Raw genomic sequence first — 26,805 nt, forward strand, 5'->3', positions numbered from 1 at the left:
ACCCATACTCACTTCTCTAGTGACTGTGAAATAACTCAGTCATACCAGTTATAGACCTCAAGCCCCTGACCCGCAAGAGCACAGCGGTGGCCAAACTCAGGGCTCACGGGCCAGCAGTCCATGTCAGCCACGTCTGGCACATGGTATACAGTGCTGTTCATGAAGGTGGGCTCACCATGCCCCAGACGCCAGAAGGTCAGCCGCTGGTCTATGGAGGCTGAGACCATGAGGCTAGGACTTAGGATCTTGAGGCCTGTCACATGGGCAGCATGTGCACAGGGCACAGAATATTCCTCGAGGACACACAGCTGAGGCACCAGCTCAGCCTCCCCATCAGCTTCTTCCGGCTCTGGCATCTTCACAGCAAGGGTGAAGACATGCAGGGACCCATCCTCACCGCCACTGGCCACAAGATGGTGGCCCTCAGGTGTAGGCAAGGTGTGCAGGCTGTTGACACCACAGCTATGGGCCTGGACAGTCAGGCAGGGAGTACCCAGCTCTGAAGGAAGAAAGTAGCTATTAGGGTCCTGCTTTCACCTTGTGAGAGGTAGTGAGGGGTGTCCCGGTACTTACGGTAAGGAAGTCCAGGGTGTGCTGGGGATTCCAGGGTGGTGGAGCCTCGGTCCATTGCGGTGGTAAGATCCCAGAAGGCCAGGCTGCCATCTGTAGCAGCACTGCATAGGATCAGCCTCCTGGAAGCCAGGAGAGGGCAGGGCAGCCAGATCAGTGGAAGGGATGGGATGGGAAGATGACAGGAGCCCTGACCCCACCCAAACAGGACTGCCCCTCTCACCGTCGCTGGTTAGGTGCCTCATGCGTGAAGGAGTGGACTTTGAGGACACACCGCTTATGGTGGAAAGTCTCAGCAAGGAGATGCAGAATTCGCCCCGAGTCCTGCAAGAGAAACAGCCTGGGGGCGGGGGTGGGGAGGGAGCATCTCAGAGCCCATCCTGGAGAGCACGCACACACACCCCTTTGTCTCCTCATCCACTGGCCCTGTGTGCTCACCTCACGGCTCCATCACTACAGGCTGCAGCCACAAGGGGGCCGAGGCCAGGCCTATCGGAGTCAAGCTCACAAATAGCAAGAGACATGTATCTGCAGGGAGAACACAGCTGTCAGGCAGAGCCTGCAGGCCAGGAGACCCACCCCATGGCAGGGAGTACACATTACCTGGTCTCAGGGTCCACCTTGACCATCCGATGGCGGTTGCGCTGCCGGTCCCAGTACTCATCTAGCCGATGGGATGAAAGGTGCATGACGTGACAGGCAAGGCGGCTTGGGGTGCTGGCGTCAGGAGTGACCATGATGCTGAAGCAGTGCATCTCAGCTCGACCCCCTGCGGATACTACCTGAGCAGTGAGCCCTGGCCCAGGATCCTGTGGACCCCCTGGGGTGCCAACAGCCCACACTGCCAGAGCCCGAACTGAAGAGATGTGGTTACAAACAGCTGTGAGTGCGTGAGCTGAGCCCGTGGTTGTGGGAAGTGCTAGGACACAGACAGTAGTGTCCTCGCTGCATGTGAGCACGATGTCAATCAGACCAGGCCCCTCACTGCCAGGCTCCAGGTAGTCAGGATGCTCCAAGCTGGGTATCTCAAATTCGGGCCCCAGGGTTACAGTGCCCACACGCTTTACACATGTGATTTCCCGGCCATGCAGACCCTCTCGGAGAATCACATTTGGCCGAGTGCAGCCACCTAGAGCCCTGTACAACATGACATCACCATCCTTGAGGTAGGCGAAGGCCATGGCTGCCTCGGTATCAGAAAAGGCCCAAGAGCGGTGCCCTCCACCACAGTTGACGATATGCAGCTTCTCATGGGACCGGGGGCTCCACACTACAAATTCGTTGGCATGGAAACCCAAGATGACCATGCTTCCATCAGGCACCATGCGAAGCCCAGCTACCCAGTTCATGCCTCGACAGGATTTCTGCCTTAGGACTGGCTGGAGCTGGCGGCCATGTACAAAGAGCTGGTAGTAGGTACCATCACGGCCAGTGCTGTATACATAGCCACCGTGGCAGGTGACTGAGGTCACACCCTGTTTCCCATGAAGGGAATGGAGGGTAGATACTGGGCCTAACCCTGTTGCAATATTCTCAGACCCAGTGCTGCCACCACCAGCTCCAGGTGCCTCAGCTCCAGTAATAGCCTTCATTCCAACCCTAGGATCTTTGAACAGACTTGGTCTAGCAGGGAATAGCAGCACAGAGCCACGGCGGTCCCCACAGACCAGGAAGTCACCTGGGGGCAGGAAGGCACTACATGTGTGCCATCTTTGCTTGCTTGGGGGAAGCAGGTACCGGCAACGTTCCTTGACAAAGATAGTCTTGCCAGTGGGTGCAGCTGAGATCTCCAAGCAAGCTACCACCCCACCAGGGCCTGATGCCAACAGCAGAAGTTCCTCATACCCACGAAGGGCCCAACTCAGGCTATGCACCTTCCCTTGGAACAAGCTCTGGTCCACAGCGGCAGTGGGAGTGTTGATGGGCACAACTTTGACAAGACCTTCCCCATTAGCCAGGGCACAGAGTCCAAAGCCCTCAGGACCAGGAGCTGCCTCCAGCAGGCAGTAAGACTGAAAGCGCTTGTCCTCCAGCAGCTGCTCCCAGCACTTCACCTCCAGATCGTAGAGGTATAGGGCCCCTGCATCAGTCACTGCCAGTACTCTCCAAGACCCAGCCAGAGTCACAGCCTTGAGGGCACCTGGCCGGCTAGGGGACTTGAAACACAGAGCTGAGACTCCCAAGCCCGGGTACCCACGGCCTACCAGGTGCCAGAGTCGAATGCCGGAGTCATCACCCCCAGTGATTACCCAGGCTTGCCTCTCATGAGTCGCTATGGCCCGGATCCCTCGGCCCTGGTGGCCCCGAAAGGCTTGAAGGATCTCACCTTCGTGGCTCCACACCAGGCAGACACAGTCCTCTCCTGCACTGATAAGATAATTCTCTAAGAGCTTTACCTGCCACACACGGGCACTATGTCCAAAGCAGTGACCAATATTCTGCACCCGACCCCCAGGCACCCGGAGGTCGCCCACCTTCCAGATACGGACACTGCGATCTTCTGAAGCGGTTGCCAGCAGGCCCTTGCTTTCTAGGTATGACATGCTGAAGATGACACCCACATGCCCACTGACCCGCCGGTCAGGTGCCACGGGTTTGTTATCTGTTAAAGCGGTTGCTGGGTACCACACCAGGAGCTGGTTAGAAACCGCACCTGCCACGATGGTCAGTTCTTTCCAGGTGTCTCCAATCAGGCAGGCTGAGGAGAGGGTGCACCTATCTGTACAGGGCACATCCTGCAGCATGCACCCTATCACGGGGTCATACAGCATCACTGAGTTGTGGCCCAAGGCCAAGGCTACATTGCCCTCAAGCCAGCGAACATCCCAGATCCAGTCAGACATGTTCCACAGGCCAGAGCGCCAGAGCTCTCGAAGGTGGCTCTGGCCCCAGCTAATTTTCACAATTCTGAGTCCCTTGCTCCCAAACACAGCTATCATGGCCTCAGAGTCAAGGTCTCCTTTGGGCTCTGGTCGCACTCGGAACCCATGGATAAGATAGTGACCAAGTAGGCTCTGCACTCGCTTCATCATCCGGAGATGCCCACCAAAGTCCAAGTTGTACACCAGTAAATCAGGCCCCTCACCTAGACAGAGGGAAAGAGCCACATCAGAACCAGTCACCTAACTCTAAGGCATGTGAGGAAGAGATGGGAGCGGCCTACTTCTTAGCACATAGGTTAAGAAGAATATGTTGGGACACAAAACCCTACTAAACCCTGGCCTCAGCTTCAGCTAGACTGTTACAAATGCATGCTCCTCTCAGCCACGTGATTTTGTGGTAAGGTCCTCCCATATAGCCCAGGTTGGCCTTGAATTCAAAAGCCTCTTGCCTCAGCCTCCCAGCTGCCGGGATTATAGTGGTGTGCCTTCAAGCCTGGCTATCAGTCACCCTGAACGTACATTCACTGGGACTGCCCCTGGTGCAGCATTCTTACGCTCAGATGGAAAACCCTTCCTTTGCTCTAGGCCCCAAATTCTCAGCTTCATCTGCCTCTATATGCAACCTTCCTGATTCTCCCTCACTCAGGGAAGGAGGCTGTGTCAACCTTCCCTCCCTACATCCCACAACCTGAATCCCCCCAGTCTAATCCCTGTGCCTACTCAGAGACAAGGGGCAGGGGCAGCGGAAGCAGTCTGCACTTTGCAGGCAGGGGCCTAGGCTTGAGTTCTGGCCCCCACTACCAGCTCTTGTATGAGACTGAGGCTTGGAAGGTAAAGATGAGGTAGAGTTATCAAGAACCCAGACAGGGGGCTGGAGAGATGGCTCAGAGGTTAAGAGCACTGACTGCTCTTCCAAAGGTCATGAGTTCAATTCCCAGCAACCACATGGTGGCTCACAACCATCTATAATGAGATCTGGTGCCCTCTTCTGGCCTGCAGGCAGGATATTGTATACATAATACAGGATATTGTACACATAATAAATAATCTTAAAAAAAAAAAAAAACCCAGCTGGTGTCGTTTAAAAAAAAAAAAAAGAACCTGTCAACAAAACCGACATCTTCTGTGTTACCCACATCCCTAACCTGTACTCAGAGGGGCTTGTCCAATGCCTTCCCTCTATAGAACCCACAGACAGTTCCAGAATTGGCCTCTCAGCTTCCTTTTGGCTATCCTGCAGCTGTTTCCCATCGTATCAGTGCTTCTCATGCTGGGGAAACACTCCCAGCCTCTGCCCATCCCCAGGCTTCTCCTCCCCCAGCCCAAACCCAGAGGGACTAACATCAGCCCTCAAGTCTTAATGCTCCATAGCTTCTCTTCCTCCAAATCCTACACATTTCATTTCCTGAAGGGTTTGCTGGTCCCACCTTGACAGAGTTTAGCTTGCTGGAGCAACCCAGTTTGCCCCACCACCCCCTTTATCAACTCTAGATTATACCCTCGGCATACAATCCTGTTGGGGGGCCGATGATGGCTGACCCAAAGCATAACTCTCAGGGCCAGGGACCCTTATAAAACCCATCATCACCAATAGCTAGTGGCTTCGTATCAGGTCCTGCTGCACCTCAGATGCATCTCAGGACTTTATAACCAGAGACTGGGGCATGGAATTACTGACCCAGTTGGCTCAAGGCCTCAACCATCTCAGGAGGACCTCAGGCTCAGCCTCTCCCAATACTGCGCTACAATTTTTGACGACCCTACCTTCCTATCAGGCCCCTCCTCTTTGGGGGCGGAGCCTCCCCTCCCCCAGAGGCCACACTCCTGCCACGCCCCCGGGGCTGTCCGTTCTCTGCTACCACCCCAGGGGTTTTGCTCAACTGAGTTCGTCTAGGGGTGCACACGCCCCTCCCCCAACATGGAACGACTGCGTACCCCACACCTTCCCGCCCACACTTTTCACCATGGCTGCAATTTATGAAGAGCTGCCGCCACAGCTGCGACAGACTTTTGTCTCTCGAGCCCCGCCCTCCTAGGGCTGGCCTGTGTTCCCGCCACCTCCGAACCTGCCTTATCCCACCGCCAGTCCCCAGCCCGCTGCCCCCCTTCTCCCTGGGGCATCATCCCTTTGTCCCGTGCGACCATCCCACCCCAGGGGAGCGGCCAGTTCTTCGCCTGCTAGCACGACTAGAGCCGACCAAGCCTCACCCGCCAGCAGCCTGTCCCCAACACACTCCAGACCCGTGACCGGGAGGAGTATGAGCTCGGAGGTCGCCCGCGGCCAGACATAGTCCCCGAGAGCGTCCATTACGGTCCTTAAGCTGCCGCAGCTGCCACCCGCAAGAAGAGAGCAGCGTTCTCGCGAGAACCAGCCGTCTGGAGAGCCGCGCTGCGGAGCTCCTGAGCCCCTAGCTACAGGTAGCAGAGCCCCGGCGCTTGGCCGCAGACGTCCAATGACGACCCTCTGCCCCACGCGATCCCGCTCGTGATTGGCTCGGCCAGGGAGTCGTCCCTCCCCCCACCCCCGTGAGGCTGGCAGGGGTGGGGAGGGCGGCTGGCCACCCCTCCCCCATGCGGGCGCTTAGCTTGTGGGGGAGCCCCAGGCTCGAAGCCCTGTGGTTTTATTTGACGGAGCAGCACGGAGGCTGTACACCAATAAATAACGTCAATGTAGGAACTGCGCCTTTCATCGCGGCTGCAGGCAGGGATGGGTAGAGCAAGAGGTCGGCCAGAACTTTAGTCTGCAGTAGGACAGAGGACCTGCAGGGTCTTTGACGTTGGACAGCGGCTGTCTCGCATCTGGGCCTCGCGTCAGAGCTCCACCCGGGCATCACTGTAGGCCCGGTCCAAGGCCCACTCCGGCTGCGAGTCGGCGCCACCTTCTCGAGCCAGACGAGCCATCTCCTGCTGGAACAAAGCTTGCCGTGCCCGGTTAGGGTCCACATTGATCCAGTTGTTAGCGATCCACTTGGTGCCGCGGGTGACCAGGCAGCCTCCATGCAACGAGTAGTCGTCCACTTCACCCACCCAACCTAGGGAAAGAAAGTGACATGAACAAAGGACAAACTAGGACGCGGGCGGGGGGCGGGGCGGGGAACCCTAGGTTGGCCCAGCCTGAATTGTACAAACACCTACCTAATCCCCATGGAAGGGCTTGGCATAACAGCCACTAAGGCATGGTCAACACCCCCGGCCCTCAGAAACCTTAGTTTCCATAGCTCTTCCCAGCCTAGGCTGTGGAGAGGAGTTTCCCTGCCCTGGCGAGGAGATAACGGAAAAGGCTGCACTAGTGCTACTGTGTTTGGCTATGGCAGAGAAGTATTTGGGAGAGCAGACAGAAACAGCCCTCCGGGGTGGCAGAAGGGAGAGATATGTCCTCTCAGAGAGCTTAGGCCCTCACCTTGCCCATCAGGCAGGTAGTTGTACCAAAAGACTGCAGTTCCTTGCTGGGGCTTGACACGAAGGTTCCCCTTGTCACAGTGCCTTCGAGTGTCGCGGAGATCAACGTCACCCTGAATCAGACTCTGTGGGCAACAGGGTGATGGACATCTTCAGACTGGGTGCCATTGCATGGCCAGGAAGCCAAAACTGACTTGGGCGGGGGGGGGGGGGTGGGGGTGGGGTACAAACCTGTGCCCACAGACCAGGTCTAGAGGAGTGTGCACACACTTGCCCGAGGTCCTACCAGCCCACAAGAGGAATAGCCCACTGGCCCTTACCATTTCATCGAAGGTCCTGTTGTCTGCTACAGGGAAGACCGTCTCGCCACCATCAGTGACATTGTTCAAATAAAACAGCACTGTCATGTAGCTGTAAGGCAGGGGGGCTGCTGAGCGGATTCCCCAACTGGTTAGTCCCACTTGTGGACAGGATTATTTTGTTTTTTGTTTTTGTTATTTGAGACAGGGTTTCTCTGTGTAGCCTTGGCTGTCCTGGACTAACTTTGTAGACCAAGCTGGCCTCGAACTCACATTATCCACCTGTCTCTGCCTCCTGAGTGCTGGGATTAAAGGCGTTGCGCCACCACCGCCCAGCTTGTGGACAGGATTAGATTCCCAGGTTACCCACAAGGTTGGGCCAAAACTTCTCTAGCCCTTTTCCCTTTCACTCTTTTTGTGTGGCCAAGATCACAGGGGCACTTAAGACCTGGCTGGGAAGGGTAAGCTTGCAGAAGCAGGAAAATAACACAAAGTCTCCTTGCAACTGGACAGTCTGAGGCAGAACAGCCTCAGGCAAACCTGACTTTGCAGGCAAGAGGGCACAGCTGTCAAAACCGAGGCTGAGACCTCCAACAATGGAGTCAAGACCAGGGCTGACAGGGGCAAGTTTCAGTGTCTGTGAGTATGTAGTCTCTTTTCATTTAAATAGACAACAATCAATAAGCTGGGCAGGCCTTTAATCTTAGCACTCACGAGGCAGAGGCAGGAGAATCGTTTGGAGTTCTAGGCTACAAAAAGTGAGTCCAGGATAGCCAGGACTGTTACACAAAGAAACATTGTCTAAAAAAAAAAAAAAAAAAAAAAAAAGACACAATTGCCAGTAGCCACTTCTTTCCTTTACTCCATAAACAGTGAAGGAGAGACTTTAGTGAAAGGTAGGGGCATGGCTGACCAGGAAGGCCCATTGTAGTCTTGGCCCCATACCAGGCTATCCACAAGGTGCCCAGTGCAGGAACTGAAGCCAACCCCCCTGGGTGGGAGGTACTTGCCGACAGGAGGTCTCGAAGGGCACAGACTCATTGGCTACCAGCTTCGTATGGGAGCAGATGGTCTCCGGGTACACAGGTCCGCTGTCCACATGGGCATGGTAGTGACCTCCCTCACCATATCGTACGACCTGCAGCGGCTCACTGAGCTCCACAATCTCCGGGGAAAGGCGAGTGAGGCGCAGCACCCTGGTAGGCAGCAGGCATTCAGCAAGCTGGCTACCTAAAGGAGCTGACCAAGGTGGATCCCGGGCAAGCCACAAGCTTTAACTCCTGCTCCCCTCCCCTAGGAAGTCCCATAAGCCATTCTGGATTTGACTTCTAAGAGCCGGAAAGCTGAGTGAGGAATGTAATTTAATTGCAGTGTGCTTGCCTAACAGGCACAAGGCCTTGGGTTCAATCCAAGAACCACGTCAACTGGAGGGGGATGTGTCTGTAACGCCAGTGTTCAGGAGGTGGAAACAGATAACAAGTTCCAGGTGAGTCTTGGATACATGAGATCACACACACACACACACACACACACACACACACACACACACACACGTGAGCAAAAGGTCTGCGGTGGTGATGAGCTCTTTCTACCCCAGGCTGCCAGACAGAGATATCCAATTAATAGGAAAACAGATGGCCGTTCAGTCAGAAGGATGATGAGAATTGAGACTTAACTCTCTGGAATAAAGATGCTCATTTAAAATTTCTGTTTTTATTTTTTGTTTTCTCCTGGGTTTTTGTTTTGTTTTGTTTTTTTTATTTTTATTTAAAACTGTGTAGGCCAGGCTGGCCTCGAACTCGTGATCCTCCTGCCTCTGCCTCCTTCAGCAAATCCTACCGGCGTGTGCCACCACTACCGGCTCTCCTGTTATTTTTTAGATAGGGTCTGATGTAGGTTGGCCTGGAACTCTGTGGCCTAGGACAGTCGTAAACTCCTCCTGATGCTCCTGCCTCCACCTCTCAAGTTCCGGGATTGTGGGTATGCAGGGGAGAGCCTTGCTTTACGCAGTGCCACGATCAAACTTCGCTTTCTGCCTGCTAGGCGAGCGCTTGACCAAGCACTCCACGTCCTTAGCCTCATCTTTCCTGGCGTTTTGAAACAACAGTTTTACTCTCAACTCCAGGCTGACAGGTATGAGGCATCAACCTGTTTAGGAAGCCTATCTGTTCAAGGGCCAGGGCTCCTCTGAGCAGAAATAAGTCCTCATCTTTCTAATTAATAAAAAACACGTATTTGATTTAAATACCAGTTGTTTGCCCACAAGCAGCCAATGTACTTTCATTAGTCACCTGTTTTTCACCAGGTGATTTGTCCCAACAACTGCAACTTATTCCCAAATTAGTTCATCCAGCTCCATCCCTTTGGCTCTGGCAAAGGTGGAGAGCCTGCCCCAGGAAGAACCCGTCTCAGGTGCTCACCTCTGGCGGATGGCACGCATGACGTGATGAGCGCCCTCACCCTGGTGGAGCCATGTGTGGTGGCTGTTCCTCACCAACTCATTGGCTTCTGCCTTATGGCTTCTCATGTACTTGTGGAAGTCTCGAAGGTCCATGGTGGAAAACTCCTGCAGACTCAGCACTCCTGCGCAGGGCACCCTCATCAGTGCCTGCCAGGCCCGTGTGGAGCAAGCACAGCGGCAGGCAGCACCTCCCTACCTACCCCAAAGGTAGCGGCAGCCCCTGGCCTCAGGCACTGGGGGGGCCATGTGCACTTGTCCCCACCTGGACTCGGGTCAGATGAACCTGGTTTCTTTCACATCGGGCCCTAAGGGAAGACCCAGAGAAGTTTGTTTTCTGTTTAAGCCTTGATTTGGTTCCAAAAAGGAAGAAGCCCAACCCAGTGAGCCAGAGCAAGGTCTCCACAGGGCACTTGAGCCATAGGACCAAGATGGCCGCAGGCTCTGCAGCCTGCCCTGTAGCAGAGCCATGCTCCCACTGTGGAGGATGAGGAGAGAGGACAGCCTGTGCTGAGTCTCCTCAAGGGCCTTCCACACTGTAGTGTGAAATCAGGGCTATTCCCCTAGCTCCCCTCCTGGGGGGAACCCTGTTGGCTGGTCCTTCCTGCTAAGGTACCACTCATGCTGGTTAAAAAAAAAATCCTAACCACACCCAGATGAGAATCACTAAGCTGGGAGAGTGGGTGACATTACTGTCATCCTTCCCTCCTTTGGCCCAGATTCCACTAAAAGTGAGAGCTGTGAGCCCTGACATCATATTAAAGGAGGGTCACAGCCCGCCAGCCACAGGCTGCAGCTAGAAGCATCTCCCGGATCTGTCATGTAGACCTGTCACCATGGAGAATGAGAGGGTCTGGCTGTCCACCTGCTTCCTCGTCTCCCTATCCCTGTCCACTTTCAAAGCTGGGCTTGGAAGCTGCCTGCTGCAGGGGCGGGGGATGCGGGGGGGAGGGCCCAAGCTTTCCAGGGCATGCTCTGTGGGAGGCCACAGCTCCCAAGCACAGGACTGTGGAGGGTGCGGGCTCACCATCGCCATCAGGGTCCGCCTTGATTGCAGAGTACATCTCCTTAATGCTCTCTGGCGTCATCCACCATCCACTCCCCAGGCGCGTCTGGGCCAGGACCTAAAGTATAGGAAGGTCCTTCAGTGTGGGGTTTCCCTAGTAGCCAAGAGTACCCAAAGCAGACAAGGAGAGTCTTGCTGTAGAGCTAAAGGCTTCAAAGGATGGACATGAGTGAGGACACAGGGCTCTGTGCAGAAGTCCAGCGACACGCAGGAAGGAAGCCAGAAAGGGGGTACGTATGCCTGGGGGCTATGGCCAGGCCCAGAACTTGTGGCCTTGGGGAAGCACTGTTGACTGGTTAGAGGCAGAATGAGACCAGGCCTATGTCACCCTCAGACACTGTGGGTGAGGGCAGGGGAAGGCCTGGCTATGAAGTCAGGACAGGAACCAGGAGGACAGCTGACTGGGACTTAAGTACCAGGGACCCTCAGGAAAAAGCTGGATCAGTGGGAGAAGTGGACCATGCCCCTGCCAGACTGGGTGTGGGAGAAGGAGACGCAGACTGATGGGCACCTCAGAACGTCTACACCATCATCATCTTTAGACATGGAAGCAAGGAACTTGGCCCACAGAAGACACACTACTAAAAACCTAGTGGTAAGTGCCTTCCCCACAAAGGGATTTTCTGGCCATCCGCTGGAGTCTCAGAGGAAAAAGGAGGAAGCAAGCCTGGGGTAGCATCTGACTGTGGAGGCCAAAGCAACCAGGAGGGTGATCTTAGGGACTCCCTCCTGCAGCTACTTGCAGCGTGGGGTCCTAACCTCTCGAAGTTGCAGGCGACCGTCTTGGTTCTGATCCAGCAGCTGGAAAAGGTCCAGCTGGCTGACCTGCATGCTGCTCATCGCCTCCTCATACTCCTCAGTGGGCAGGGTCTGGCTTCGCTGTAACCCCTTCATCTGGGCCAGGTGGATGATAAGGCGACACTCCTCGTCACTCAGGAAGCCTGGGATTTCTGCCGGAAGAGGGGCTGGGTGACTGGAGTGCTTAGGCACCAAGTACGATGCCCCCTTCTATAAAATTCCTGGGTAAATATTTCTTGTTCCTTGGTGGCCACCAGATCTGGGGGACTTGACCCATCCACTTACAGCCACCCTGGACTTTCGTTGTTGGTTTTTGAGAACAGGGTCTTTTTTTTTTTTTTTTTTTTTTTTTTTTTTTTCTTTTTTTTCTTTTCTTTCTTTAGACAGAGTTTCTCTGAGTAGCTCTGGCTGTCCTGGAACTTGCTCTGTAGACTAGGCTGGCCTCTGACTCCTGAGTGCTGGGGTTAAGAGTGTGTGCACCTGGCAGGACTGAATGTTGAGTTGTCTTACAAGGTTTTTTACCAGTGTTTGAGAAGAGGGATCTTCTTTTCAAGGGGTGGGGTGAGGGTGGGGTATTTAGGGGAGTGAGCTGGGCCTAAGCTGAGATGCACCAATCACCACCTCAGGGTAAGACTGAAAGCTACCGGGTGAACTTGATTGGCAGAGGGTTGACCTCTGATTTTCTTTTTCTGACGGTGCTGGGGATTGAGCCAAGGATCCTGTTCTAACTAGGCAAGTGCTCTACCACTGAGCCACACCCCAGCCCCCAGACAGCCTTTTTGTTGTTGTTGCCATTGTTTGTTTGAGACTGTATCACAGAGTCTAGGATGAATTCCAGCTTGCTGTGTAGCCAAGGATACTTTGCCTTGAACTCCTAAGTGCAGTGTCCTCAGCTTGGCTTTTCCCTGGGTGTGTGTATATGGAGGCGGAAGGGAGGGGAGCGGGGTGGGGGGGGAGGGAGGTTGGTTTTCTGAGACAGGGTCACACTATACAGCCCTAGCTGGCATGGGACTTGCGCTGTAGACCAAACTGGACTCAAACTCATAGATAAAGCCCCTCATGTGGTGATGACCCCAACCATAAAATTATTTCTGTTGCTACTTCATAACTGTAATTTTGCTACTATTATGAATTGTGATATAATTATCTGACATTGCCAATGGTCTTGATGGGGTCGCGGCCCACAGGCTGAGAACCATTGCTGTAGGCAGCTCTGTGGCTTGTTCTCCTACACAAGTGGTTGCCCAGTGGTTGAGCTACCCCATACCAGGAAGTCAGGGGGTATCCCTTAGGGACACCCCAGTCCTCTATGCCTTGAGCAAAGACTGTTAGCCCTGAGAATTTGCTCTGTGCTTACATGCCCACATGCTAGACCCAGCTGGCAGGTGGTCTGAAGGAGCTTGTTTCCCTCAGCCACAAATGTAGACAGCCCACATACTTCCAGGGCAGAAGCCTGAATCCTGCCACCACAACTGAGACCAGGCTGACCTTGAACTCATGGACAGCCACCTGCCTCTGCCTCTCAAGCGCTGGGATTAAAGGCATGTGCCACCACGTCCAGCCGATGGGAGCCATTTTTAATAATGACCACAGCTGATCACACACTGCCAAGCGGTGCTGCTCTGAGCATCCCTTAGAGGCCTTTAACCTCTCCACTCATATTAGAAGGCAGGCCCTGAATTACATGAAGGACCCCAAGCATAGGAAGATGAGCGTTTTGCCCAGGGCCGCCCAGATGTTATACCCAGAACCAGACTGGAAAACAGAGTTAGCGTCCAGGGGTAGGTGTTGGGGCCCCCCAGATGTGCTAACACTGAAGATAGAACAGAGCGAAAGCCCACCTCTAACCTGCAGAACCCTAGAAAGAGCGAGCAGATACTGGGAGACAGCAACGCTGAGCAATGGGATGGGCACATTACTTATCAATTACCACACCTTGGTTGCTAAAGACAGAACTTAAATAGAAAGGGAAAATGGGGCTGGAAGTAGACAACACAGGCCTAGGTTTCTTTATTAGGGTCCGGGAATCTCCAAGTCCAGTGCAGATGGTTCTAGCCCCTCCCCCTTGTCGATGAGGCCCTGGATTTGATCCCCAGCACCACATAAAACTGGGTGTGGTGGCACAAACCTGCAATCCCAGCACTTGGGAGGTGGAGGAGGATCAGAAGTTCAAGGTCACTCTCTGCCAGGTATCGAGTTCAAGGCCAGCCTGAGCAACCTGAGACCCTGTCTCAGACAAAACAAAGTGGTGCAATCAAACAAACAGCTAAATCAGTATGTTGGGGCCTAAGTAAGCAGGTGCAGGCACCTTCAGAACTTTCTGGTCCTGTGGCACAGTGACGGAGCACCTGGGATCCAACACAGTGCATGACCCTTCCCTGAGCCATGGCGCTGTAATGACACTGGACACCCTGAGATGTATCTGACCCACTTGCTGGCTGGCCCATGGCATAGCAGCCAAGGCCAATCAGTAGCAGATCCCCTGTTGCCCCAACTTGCCCAAGGGCTGTCATCCCACTGCCCTGTGAGTCTTCCTTTGGTTCCTCTTGGCCCTGTGTGCCTTGAGAAGGACAGAGCTCCTGGGGTGCAGGGTGGGTAGAAAGTGGTGCCCCAGGGCTGGAGAGATGGCTCAGAGGTTAAGAGCACTGATTGCTCTTCCAAAGGTCCTGAGTTCAATTCCCAACAACCACATGGTGGCTCACAACCGTCTATAATGTGATCTAATGCCATCTTCTGTCATGTAGGTGTGCGTGCAGGCATGTATACATAATAAATAAATAATTAAAAAAAGAAAGTGGTGCCCCAGCAGAGCCTGCCCTGGAAGCCCAGCCCTTCATAACCCTTCGATTATCTATCGATGTTGGGTGCTGGTGTGGGGAAGGAGGTGAAGGATGAAGGTTTGCTTCTGTTAGTGTCTCTGCCAGAGGGAAGCAAGCCTGGGACAGAGCTGGCATAGGTAGAGATCACTGGTGCCGAACCTGTCCGGGTTTGGGTTCTTGGTCTGTAAGGACAAACTATCAAAGTCTCTTGAATGTAAAGACAGACAGGATAAGAGGCAGGTCACTTCAGACTGGAGACCCGGGCTCCTTTCCTTTAAAACATGAAAGCTCTGTCTGCCCAAAGGATGCAGGCAAGAGATGAAGCCTAAAAGGCCCCAAAGCTGCTTGCTCCATTCTGGCTTATCTTTGCCTCTGAACAGCCTTTGCTCAGCTCCCTCTGAGCAGGGCAAGCCCCTCCTGGAGCCTCTGGATTGTCAGCAGCAGCGAAAATGGATTCTTTCAGAACTCAAAGGCCAGAACTCTGTACGCTGTGCCAAGAGGCTGCAGTGTCAAAGGGCTTTCTTCAGTATGGGGTGTGTGTGAAAGGGGGCTACGTGCCCATCTGGGTTGGAGGTTAAGGATCCAGGGCGTAGGGCCCTCCCTTAGCCCTTTCTGGATGGAGATGACTAAGAACTGGTGGGGGAGGTGTGGTGGGGGGCTGGAAAGAAGCCTGGGTTGGAGGAGGCAGGAGATAAGTGGGGGGCAGGGCTGAGGTATGAGATGTGGCCCAAGCAGAAAGCCAGGCTGCAGAGCTGTTGCTAGGTGACCACAGTGTTGTTGCCCAGCAACCACAGAGTATTCCTTGCCACAAGGCAGTGCTAGGAGCACAAGAGACTCCACTTGATCACCAGGTTTCTCCCACACCACCGTGTTGCAGCCAGTGACAGGCCTCGTAAGCCAGCTGTGAGCCCTTTGTAGCCTGCTGTGGCTTTCCCTGACCAACTTTCCTGCATAGAGGCTTCCCAGTGGGCCATGATCTGTGTCACAGTAGAGGTCAAGGGTTCCCACTCAGAGTACCCTCTGTGAGTCTTGGCATAAGGTCTCCACTGCAGTCAATGCCAAGGTCAAACCACACCCCTCTCAAATCATTCACGTAAACAGGTTGGGGAGGAGACCCCTATGGCAGGCTGCTGTCAAGGGCACAAAGGTGAGGATTGGGCAGCAGGACCCTTATCCTAACTCCTGTCCCACCCCCACCCTCGTGCAGTGCAGCATGGGACTGTGACTTGCAGCTTCATCCAAGGGGTCCTGGACATGTTCTGTATCAGTGACCCTGGAGAGCTCTGAGCAGGTGACACCCTTTACACGCCGTGTGTGTGTGTGTGTGTGTGTGTGTGTGTGTGTGTGTGTGTGTGAGAGAAAGAGAGAGAGAGAGAGAGAGAGAGATGGGGTGGGGGAGGAGTGTGTGTGTGTGTGTGTGTGTGAGAGAGAGAGAGAGAGAGAGAGAGAGAGAGAGAGAGAGGGGGTGGGGGAGGAGTATGTATTTATACAGTCCTGGATGTGTATGAGCATGGAGGTCAGAGGGCAAGGACGAGCTCAGGGGTCTGTCCTAGCCTTCTGTCTTGCCTGAGACAGGGCCTCTTCTTCACTTGTTCACCTTTGCAGACGCCAACAGCCTAGGGGCCCTGCAAGCTTCCCAGATTCTCCTGTTTCCATCCCTCATCTTGTCATAGGAACACCAGAATTACAGGTGCGCCATATTGTGCCCAGCTTTTACATGGGTTCTGTGAACTTCTGTGGTAGGCAAATTCCCACTGAGCCATTTCTCCAGCCTTTACACATCGTACAGCTGTGTGGGACCCATGGCACATGTAAGGGGGATACACACAGTCTATGCCTGAATAGGATAAAAAAAAATATTGTAAAGAAATGTACTAGGCTGGGCGGTGGTAGTGCATGCCTTTAATTCCAGCACTCGGGAGGCAGAGGCAGGTGGATCTCTGTGAGTTCGAGGCCAGCCTGGACTACAGAGCAAGTTTCAGGACAGCCAGAGCTTTTACAGAGAGAAACCCTGTCTCAAAAAACCAAACCAACCAACCAAACAAACAACAATAAAAAACCAAAACAAAAAACAAACAAAAACAAAAATTAAAAGACACCAAAACAAAACCAAAGAAATGTACTAGTAAAAAAATAAATAAATAAATAAAAAAGAAAAGAAAAGAAAAGAACTAGTACTGCTAGGACGTCAATAGAAACAATCATATAATAACAAGTTAGGATGGTGGTGGATGCCTGCCAAGCCAGCACTCGGAATACAGAAGCAGGAGGATCAGAAGTTCAAAGACATCCTTGGCTACACAGAGCGTTCTGAGGCTTCATGAGGTCCTCGACAAACAAAATTATGGAAGGAGAATGAATGGCAGACAGGAGGACCCTGATTAGCTAAGATGGGGAGGGGGCACTCCTAGAGAACTGACCTCGCTTGTCTCTCGGGTCCATATCCATCCCACAGAGCAGAGCAGACTGGCACAACAGAGCAGACAGTGCTGTGGGCATGGTGATTTGGACTCAAGACTAGAGTTGTTGCCTTTGGGATCCTTGTCCCCGACCAGAGTTGTGTTCACCATGTGACACTGCTGTTCCTGGATGTCACATGAGTGTACAAGCTCCTTTCAGGACTGCATACAGGAAGTGTTAGCATGAAGGTGCAGGGAGCCACCTGTTGGTAGCTACAGTTTTATAGACAGAGCTGAGGCCATCAATCCTCGCAGTTAGCTGTCCATAGGTTGCACCATCACTGGGGCCAAGGATAGGGGCTAGAAATTCTGCAAGATATGGTAGCATACACCCGAGACCTCAAGCACTAAGGAGAAAAGAATGCTATTTACTTTATGTGCATGGATGCTTTGCCTGCTTGTCTGTCCTCGTGTGCATGACTGGTCGCTGCAGAGGCAACAAGAAGACGTCAGATGCCCTGGCACTGGAACTGTATAGGCTATGAGCTGCACTGAGCCTGGGTCCTCTGGAGGAGCAGCATGTGATCTTAACCATCTATGGCTGGGCGTGGTGGCACATGCCTTTAACCCCAGCACTCAGGAGGGAGGCAGACGCAGGTGGATCGCTGTGAGTTCGAGGCCAGCCTGGTCTACAAAGCAAGTCCAGGACAACCAGGGCTACACAGAGAAACCCTGTCTCGAAAAACTAGAGAGAGAGAGAGAGAGAGAGAGAGAGAGAGAGAGAGAGAGAGAGAGAGAGAGGGAGAGAGAGAGAAAGCTGGTAAGATGGCTCAGTGGGCAAAAGCATCTGCCACACTGCCTCCAGTCTCTTTCTCTCATCCTGGTTTTATTTTGCTTGTTTTTATTTCCTGATATGTAGCCATATCGGGGCCTGAGTTCCTTCAGTCCCCAAAATCCATGAAGAAAGGAGAGAACTGGCTCCTAAAGGCTGTCATCTGACCCCCACAGGCGTGTTCTGCCATGTGTGCCTGGATTCACGTTCATATACACATACAATAATAATAAGTAAAAATTGATATGTGGTGTTGACCCCTGGCCTCTGTACACATATGCTTATACATGTGCATGCACACGCGCACACACACACACACACACACACACACACGCATGTTGGACTTGGTGGTTCATACCTGAAAGCCCAGCTTTTGGAAGGGAAAAAAAAGCAAGAGGATTGTCATGAGTTCATAGTGAGTTCTGGGGGTAGCCTGAGCTACAGTGTGAGAGTCTATGTTTAAAAAAAAAAAAAAAGCCCACTCCCTCCAAAACAGGTCAAGCATGGTGTCACACACTTGTGATTGCTGAGAACTTAAGGTACAGGCAGGAGGGTCACCAGTTGCAGGCCAGCTAAGGCTACACAGTAAGGCCCTGCCTCAAAAAGCAGAGGGGGAGGGGCAGGTGAAGCCAGAACAGAGCCACTGTAGGAAAGCCATATCCCCGAGGAGGTGACATTGACTCAGAATTGTTTGTTCTCAGCATGGCTGTTAGATTGCACACTTTTAATCCCAGGACACTGGGGGCAGAGGCAGGAGGATCTCTGAGTTCTCTTCAGATTCTGTCTCCAGACAGGCCTGTAACCTGGGAGGAAGAGGCAAGAGAATCCTAAGCTTAGGGCCAACCTGAGCTACATAGCAAGTTCTAAGTCCATGCCGGGGCTACATATCAGGAAATAAAAACAAGCAAAATAAAACCAGGATATGAGAGAGAGAGAGAGAGAAAGAGAGAGAGAGAGAGCTGGAGGTTGTGTATGGGTCCTTCTCTGTACTGATAAGTCCTCCTGCCACAGAGATGGAGAGATCTCGTCCTGCCACAGAGATGGAGGGACCTTGACCTGCTTCACAACCCTTGGGCATATGTCTGTCTGTCACAGGTTGGGAACTAAGAGCAGCAGGGTGGAACGTGCAGGGGGCAGAGCAGGCCCATTCTCCTCAGCTCAGCCTCCCTCCTGAGGATGATGGCAGGCATTAAAGTAATGGATGGCAGACAGGCAAGTACAGGACACAGGCACACACTGCTCCTTCCTGGGACAAGACAGTCTTTGAGTCATCCACCACAGTAGCATTCTAGAACTGCAGGCTTGGGACCACTCTCCCTGTGGTGCCCCTTTTTCAAAACTAGATTTCTTTTTGTTGTTGTTGTTGTTTTTCGAGACAGGGTTTCTCTGTGTAGCCTTGGCTGTCCTGGACTCACTATGTAGGACCAGGCTGTCCTCGAACTCACAGAGATCCGCCTGCCTCTGTCTGCCAAGTGCTAGGATTAAAGGCGTGTGCCACCATGCCTGGCTTCTTTTTGTTTTTAAACAGGGTCTTAAGTAGCCCAGTGTGCTGCTTAGAATGGCCCCAGCAGGTTCATGTTTGAATACTTATTCCCTAGTAGGAAGTGTGGCCTTGTTGGGGGTGTGTCCCTGAGTGTGGGCTTTGAGACTTTAAAAGTCCAGGCCTATTCCCAGTTAGCTCTCTGCCTTGAGCTTGTGGGTGAGATGTAAGTGCAGCTACAGCTCCCTCCATGCGTCGTCACGCCTGCCTGCCTGCCCCCCACCACAATGGTCATGGGCTCACCCTCTGAAACCTTTTAGGTCCAGCAAACTCTTCTGCTGTATGTTGCCTCGGTCATGGTGTCTCTTCACAGCTATGGAAAAGTAACTAAGACACCCAGGCTAGCTTTGAACTCCTGACGCTCCCTTTTGCACCCACCTCCCAAGTATTGGGATCAGCATTATCTGCTGTAAATGGGCTTCTCCTGAACTCTTCTTCATCCTTTACCCATTCACCAACGGGCCCCAGGGCCTCTCTAGTTAAGCCTGAGTTACCTCCCACCAGCTGATCAGCAAGCAGTGTAAATGAAGACTCAAGCAGCACGTTCATGCTCAACCTGCCTAACCCCCACCTCCAACCCCTCACAACAAGCCTAATGTAGCCCAGGCTGGATGCAAGCTTGCTAGGGATGACTCTGAATTCTTGATGCTCTTTTCTCTTCCTGGAGAGTGTTGGGATTCCAGGCCTGCACCACCACCACCCATACTTATGTTTGTTGCTGAAAATTAAACCCAGGACTTCATACAAGGTAGATCAGGAAGCACACTACCAACTGGGCTCTACTACTGCCCCCCACCCCGCCCTCACCATGCTTTTTAAAAGCTTGATATAAAAATAAAATTAAAAAAAAATTTTTTGAGACAGGGTCTCTCTGTGTAGCCTTGGCTGTCCTGGATTCACTTTGTAGACCAGGCTGGCCCCGAACTCACAGAGATCCGCCTGCCTCTGCTTCCCAAAGTGTTGAAATCACAGGTATGTGTCACCTGGCCAAGCTTTAAAATAAATTTTTACAAGAGTGTTTTGCTTGCAAGGATGGTTGGTACCACATGAGGTGCCAAGGCCCTATACATACTGGGTTTGCTGGAACAGGAGTTAAGGCCAGTTGTGAGGTGCTATGTGTGTGCTGGGAACAGGTCCTCTGCCAAAGCACTGACAATTTCTCTAGTTTGCTTGTTTGTTTTGTTTTGAGACTTGGTCTCATTGTGCTGGCCTGGCTGGCCTGAAATTTGATTTGTAGATCAGGCTGGTCTTGAACTCAAAGATGCACCTGCCTCTGCCTCCTCCAGTGCTGAGATTAAAGGCAGCCACACAGCCTCCAGTGTCTTTCTTTTTGTCCTGGTGTTGTTTTGCTTGTTGACATCAACTCCTGATATGTAGCCAAGGCATGGACTTCCTATGTAGGTCACATTGGTCTCAAACTCAGGAGCCTCCTGTTTCTTCCTCCCACGGTCAGGGCTTACACAGCATACCTGACATTGCCAGGTCTTTCAGCTGTACCCTCTGAAATTTTTGGCAGAAACTAGGACCTATTTTGATAGTGGTTTATTATCCTTCTTTTCTGTTTCTTGTCATTTACTCTTGGGGACTTCAAATCTGGGTCTTTAATTATCTTCTTTATAGGCCAAGAAGTAAATTAAGAGGCCTCTAGCCCCGTGGTTCACCTGCGCTCAAACCGGAAATATATATATGTATGCTGGTATGCTTTGTAAATTTTTAAAAACAATTTATTTATTATTATGTATATAAAGTTCTGCCTGCATGTGTGCCTGCCCACCGGAAGAGGGCATCAGATCGCATTCTAGATGGTTGTGAGCCACCAGGTGGTTGCTGGGAACTGAACTCAGGGCCTCAGGAAGAACAGTCAGTGCCCTTAACCTCTGAGCCATCTCTCTAGTCCAGGCTGGTGGTTAATGACAAAAACCCAACACTGGAACATGTTTGTCCACAGGCCTGGATCTCACTTCTGTGAGAGCTACCAGGCTAGACCTTAACTGTCCCACATGTCCCTGCTAAATTATTTCCCCAAGGAGACCCACATGTTACTCCATGAGTTTCAGTCCAGGGTAAATCCTGCTTCCTCTGCAGTCACTACCTGATGTGCCACATCACGTCCAGGTAATTGTTTATCCTGTTTCCTCCTCATTAGAGTATCAGTTTCAGAAAAAGCTGTTCCCAATACCTGAATTAGGAGCTGCCATGGGCTTTCATGTTACTCACACTACTATTGACAGTAACAGCTCACAGCCTTGTAGGGCCCTTCTCATAACAGCATACGAGGGACGTTGCTATTTATAGCTTTTCTCTGGAATACCAGTCGGAGCCTTCTCTGTCTCACAGTAGAAACAGCGTGCACCTAGGTCCCTTCTTTTTCAATTTTTAAAAAAGGTTTCTTTTTATTATTTTATCTGTATGAATTTTTTGCCCACATGGAGGTCTCTGGACTGCTTGTGTGCGTGAGGTAATGAAACTCAATGTGGGTGCTGGGAATTGAAACTGGGTCCTTTGAAACAAGTGCTCTTAGCCACTGAGCCAACTCTCCAGGCCCTTCTTCTTGTTCCTTTTTTTTTTCCCCTTGGACAGTATTTTCCTGTGTAGCCTTGGCTGTCCTGAACTCACTTTGTAGACCAGGCTGGCCTTGAACTCACAAGGATCTACCTGCCTCTGCCTCCCAAGCGCTGAGATTAAAGGTGTGCACCACCACCGCCCAGCTTGTTTTTTGTTTTTTGTTTTTTGTTTTTTTTTTTTGAGTTGGGATTTGAGTCAGGAGTTCAACCTTGCCTGTCCTGGACTCACTTTGTATGTAGACCAGGCTAGCCTCAAACTCAACAGCAATCTGCCTGCCTCTGCTTCCCAAATGCTGGGATTACAGGCTTGCACCACTGCGCCCGGCTTATTTTTATTTTTATTTTTTATTTTTGTATTTATTTTATTTTATGTGTTTAGCTTCTTGAGACAGGGTTTCTTTCTTATCTTGGTTGCCCTGGACTTGCTTTGTAGACCAGGCTGGCCTTGAACTCACTATGTTCGCCCTGCATCTGCACCACCATGCCCTGGCTCTTCTTTTTTAAAGATTGCATTTAGTGTGGAGGTCAGAGGACAGCTTGTGGGAGTGGGCTCTTCCCTTCCACTATGTGGATCCCAGGGGTTGAATTTGGATTGTCAGGCTTGGGTAGCACACACCTTTGTCTGCTCAGCCATCTCCCCAGCCCAGAGACCTCTTAACACTCTCGACAAACCCCCTCCCAGCAGCCAAGGACGGCCCTGTGTCTGATAAGTCATGTCACCAAGGTCCTGTATCTGGGACTGTCTGCACAGATTTTGTTTTGTTTTTCTGAGGCAAGGTTTCTCGGTGTAGCCCTGACTGTCCTAGAACTCCATCTAAAGACTAGGCTGTCTTTGAACTCAGAGATCCTCCTGCCTTCGCCTCCCCAGTGCTGGCACTAAAGGCAGGGATGCCACCAGTGCCAGGCTAGGCCTGCACAAATTTAACCTTGCCAAGGTCCGTGAGCATGGTGCCCTCACCATGTGGACATTGGTAGTCCTTGGAGAACTTGGTGGCGGGGGGATCCTCAAAGAATTGTAGTTTTGTGTTAGAATTAAATTAAATAGCCACTCAAAGTCTATCATTTAATACGAACTCAGAAAACAGTAGCTGTGTGTGTGATGCGGCTAAGCAGGGCCACCCTGAAAGGCTCTGCCCAGGAAGGCTGAAAAACAAGAATCCCAAACACTGGAAGGAAGGAGCTGGGCCTCTGATCAGTGCCTCCCCCCCACCCGGGGTACAGGGAGGGGGTCTGGCTTGAGGGTATCAGTTTATTCCAATATGGACAGTCAGGATCCCATCAGACCACAAGACCAGCTTTGGGAATGCGATCCCCCAGAAGTCTCCAGGTCAGCTGGCACCTGCTTAGCAGTCTCCCACTCTGCCCCTGATTCTAGAAGGTGACAGATTAGCAGTACAGACTGTCCAAAGATAATTTCAATACACCGTTTGGGCGCTTGTCTCAGGGTCACCACTGCCCAACCTATGATGGAAGAATCTGCTGAGGGGAGCACGGTACTGGGAGGGGCGTGTGGGAAAGGCACTGCTATATTCCTGTGATGGAAAGGAAGCTCTACTCTAATAACCCCCTGGATTCAGAGAGCGCATCCACGAAGCAGCCATGTTCAAAATAGAAAACGCGTGGCCAAAAGAAGCCTCAGGGTGGACATTGCAGCCCCCGCCCGCGCCCCCCCCCCCCCGGCCCCGGCCCTTCCCAGAAGTGTTCTGCAGACTTACCAAAGAGCAAAGGCTTGAGGCTGAGGGTTCGGATGAAGTGATCCCTGCCGGCCACCAGCTGGACTTTGCGCTCATATCCCACCTAAAGGAAAAGTACAGAGCGCGCAGCTGGTGTGTCAGGCCGCACTGCTCAAGGAAAGTCCTGTGTCAGGGCGCGACGGTGGGAAAGTAAGTAGGCTCGCGCGTGACCCACACACAGTGGTGCAGGGGGAACGTCGGACCCCAGGGCTTCACAGTGCCTGGAGCGTGGAGCAGCGCGGGGACGAGGTGGTGGGGGAGAGGCTATTTTTACCTTGATGCCCTCCAGCCGGGTGAGAGGACCCAAGGTTGGCACTGACTGGGGGCTCTGCTCGCGGCGCTGGGGTCCAGGGTCTGTGCTCTCGTCCCCGTTGCTGTAGTGCACGAAGAGCAACAGTGCCAGCACGTTGCCTAAGTACAGGTGCACGAACACCATCAGCACCAAGAAGTAGGCGCGGGAACAGATGCCCCGCGGCTTGCACAGTGGCCGCACCGGTGCCTCTCCACCATCGCCTGGTCCAGTCGCAGGCTCGGAAGGACGATGCTCCGGCGGCAGCGGCCACTGTGGATTTGAGGCCTCCTCGGTCGTCTCAGCCTCAGGCCGCTGCACAGTCGCCGCCGCCGCCGCCATGGCGCCCCGGTCGCGCGCGCGCCCAGGGGAGGGGCCGCGGGGGTGCTCGCGCTGCGCAGTCGCCGGGACCGGGACGGCGGAGTCAGCGCGCACCGTGGTCACTAGGAGACCGTGTGCTTTGGGGTGTTGCATCTGCACAGAGCCGCACCCGTCCGTCCACTCTGAGATCTTGGGATCTCGCCCGCACCCGGCCAGTCGCTTTCTGAGCTGTGTACACTCCATCGCACAAGGCAACACCCAAAAGTGGAGGCACACCAGGGGAGCATCGTTAGGACAGACTCCACTGCCATTAGTAGTTTCTTGGTTCCTGAGAAAAGGCGCCCCCTATCCTCCTCCCAGAAAAGTGTAGTGAGCATTTCCTCGCTCCAGAGAGAGGGCTGTCGGGGAGTGAAAGAAACAGCACACCTGATAAAGATTATAAAGCAGCTCCCACGAGTTTGGTGTGTGTGTGTGTGCGTGTATTTTGTGTGTGTATTTTGTGTCTTTGTGTAGCCTTGGCTGTCCTGGACTCGCTTTGTAGGTCTCGAACTCACAGAGATCTGCCTGCATCTGCCTCCCAGAGTGCTGGGATTAAAGACGTGCACCACCACACCCAGTTTGGTTATTTATTTTATTTTTTCTTTCTTTTCTTTTTTCTTTTCGAGACAGGTTTTCTCTGTGTTGCCTTGGCTTTGTAGACCAGGTTGGCCTCGAACTCTCAGCGATCCGCCTGTCTCTGCCTCCCGAGTGCTGGGACTAAAGGCGTGCACTGCTTCTCTCTCGGTTTTTTGAGACAGGTTTTCTCTGTGAAACAGCTCTAGCTGTCCTGCAACTTGCTCTGTAGACCAGGCTGGCTTCGAACTCAGATCCCTCTGCCTATTATTATTATTATTATTAAGATTTTTAAATTATGCCTGCATATACACTGTTGGCCTGAAGAGGGCATCAAATCACATTACAGATGTGAGTTTGAGGCCAGCCTGGTCTACAAAGTGAGTCCAGGTCAACCAAGGCTACACACAAAGAAACCCTATCTCAAAAAACCAAAAAATAAATAAATTCTAGGACTGGAGAGATGGCTCAGTGGTTAAGAGCACTGTCTGCTCTTCCAGAGGTCCTGAGTTCAATTCCTGGCAACAACCATCTATAATGTGATCTGGTGCCCTCTTCTGGTGTGCAGGCATACATGTAGCCAGAACACTGTATTTGTAATAAATAAATCTAAAAACAAAAACAAAAACCGGTCAGGCGTGGTGGTGCATACCTTTAATCCCAGCACTTGGGAGGCAGAGGCGGGTGGATAGGTGTGAGTTCGAGGGCAGCTTGGTCTACAATGAGTCTAGGACAGCCAAGGCTACAAAGAAACCCTGTCTCGATAAACAAAAAACAAAAACACCACCCCCCAAAATAAAAACCCTGTATTCTAAGTACTACCATTTTGTGTTTAGACTTCCATTTGATCACAGGGAAAAACTCAATTCAAGGTCCCAGGCCCTATGGATTTCTCTATAGCTGAATAGCTTCTGTCATAAAAACAAAACTCAAACAAACAGTTGTCTGAGTCCAGACATCTTGGGGACACCTTCCCCATCTTGCTGGCTCCGTTCATGTTCCCAGGCTCCTCCCATAATCATGATGTAAACTCCCTTGTTCAACCCCTTATGTCAAAATCTTGATTGGCCAATGCTACAGCCCTGCCCTCAGTTTGTGTTCCTATCCTTTACAAATATTGTACAATCTCTTGCTGGACCAGGTCCTGAACTGGTCGCCGCCCTGAGCTCAGAAAATAAAGCTCTCATTTTAAGCTTCTGTGTCTGGAGTGAGTTTTCTGGGCTTCCACCCCAACCCAACAATATTCAGACTATATCCTTCTAGCCTTTAAAAAATGTTAGGAAAGCCGGGTGTGGTGACACACGCCTTTAATCCCAGCACTCGGGAGGCAGAGGCAGGCAGATCGCTGTGAGTTCGAGGCCAGCCTGGTCTACAAAGTGAGTCCAGGATGGCCAAGGCTACACAGAGAAACCCTGTCTCGAAAAAAAATGTTAGGAAAATGTATGTGTTCTACCTGCATGCATTTATGCGCAAGATACACATGCTTATGAAGGCCAGAAATGGATGTTGGATCTCTTTGAACTACAGCTACAGACAGCTGTGAGCCACTATGTGGCTGCTGGGAACTGGACCCATGTCCTCTGCAGGAGTAACAATTGCTCTAAACTGCTGAGCCAGCTCTCCAGCCTCTTAAAATACATGAAAAATAACTTTTTTTGAACGTGTGTTTGTGCACATCTGTGCTATGGCGAGTGTGTGGAGGTCAGAGGACAACCTGCAGGAGTTTTCTCCTTCTGCCATGTAGATCCTGTGGCTCCTCCTCAGCTGTCAAACGCCTTTACCCAGTGACCCTTCTTGCCAGGGGCATGCTCTTGTGTAAAGACCACGAAAGGTAGTGTGAATGCCACGGTACCAACACTTCCTGGTTTTCAAGGACATCCCCATCTTAACTGGTCCTGGGCCTTGCTCCCAGAAAAGATATTCACTGGTGAGGCTGGAGTGATGGCTCAGTGTAAGAGCACTTGTTGCTCTTGGAAAGGACCCAAGCCTGATTCCCAGTACTCACGTGCTTCCTCAGGCATCGGGCATGTACACAGTACACAAGCAGACAAAACACCCACACTTTACCCCTATCCCCAAAGTCCCTAGTGACCAATTCCTTCTATGTTCTTTGTGGACTAAAGGCACTTCTAGGGTAGTGTCCTTTCACACCTGGTGCACCCGTGTGAAGCAGAAAGGAAGCACACTCGAGGCCCAGAGCAGTGTGGAGTGGAGCCCGCCACAG

General features: G+C 52.3%; 2 protein-coding genes across 3 annotated transcripts; both read right to left on the reverse strand.

Annotated features, from left to right (window-relative positions):
- Nucleotides 1-3: 3 nt before the first annotated feature.
- Wdr6 (WD repeat domain 6) lies at nucleotides 4-5,915 on the reverse strand. The gene is made up of 6 exons (XM_051140043.1): nucleotides 5,661-5,915; nucleotides 1,174-3,655; nucleotides 1,009-1,098; nucleotides 794-910; nucleotides 574-692; nucleotides 4-499 (listed from the first exon to the last, which is right to left on the reverse strand). Exons 1-6 carry the CDS (start codon nucleotides 5,758-5,760, stop codon nucleotides 36-38), a joined length of 3,372 nt encoding a protein of 1,123 aa, XP_050996000.1. The 5' UTR covers nucleotides 5,761-5,915; the 3' UTR covers nucleotides 4-35.
- Nucleotides 5,916-6,047: 132 nt separating this feature from the next.
- P4htm (prolyl 4-hydroxylase, transmembrane) lies at nucleotides 6,048-24,003 on the reverse strand. 2 transcript variants are annotated; one of them, XM_051140041.1, is made up of 9 exons: nucleotides 23,634-24,003; nucleotides 23,342-23,423; nucleotides 11,434-11,624; nucleotides 10,636-10,732; nucleotides 9,571-9,733; nucleotides 8,161-8,346; nucleotides 7,172-7,262; nucleotides 6,853-6,976; nucleotides 6,048-6,484 (listed from the first exon to the last, which is right to left on the reverse strand). In XM_051140041.1, exons 1-9 carry the CDS (start codon nucleotides 23,988-23,990, stop codon nucleotides 6,264-6,266), a joined length of 1,512 nt encoding a protein of 503 aa, XP_050995998.1. In that variant the 5' UTR covers nucleotides 23,991-24,003; the 3' UTR covers nucleotides 6,048-6,263. The 2 variants fall into 2 exon arrangements, 1 of the variants encoding a protein (XP_050995998.1); XR_007830093.1 differs by lacking the exons at nucleotides 6,048-6,484; nucleotides 6,853-6,976; nucleotides 7,172-7,262; nucleotides 8,161-8,346 and adding an exon at nucleotides 9,812-9,916 and having other exon boundaries at nucleotides 9,602-9,733.
- Between the last annotated feature and the right edge of the window lie 2,802 nt (nucleotides 24,004-26,805).

The sequence above is a fragment of the Acomys russatus genome, chromosome 32, assembly GCF_903995435.1.
Source record: "Acomys russatus chromosome 32, mAcoRus1.1, whole genome shotgun sequence".
NCBI classification, from domain to species: Eukaryota; Metazoa; Chordata; class Mammalia; order Rodentia; family Muridae; genus Acomys; species Acomys russatus.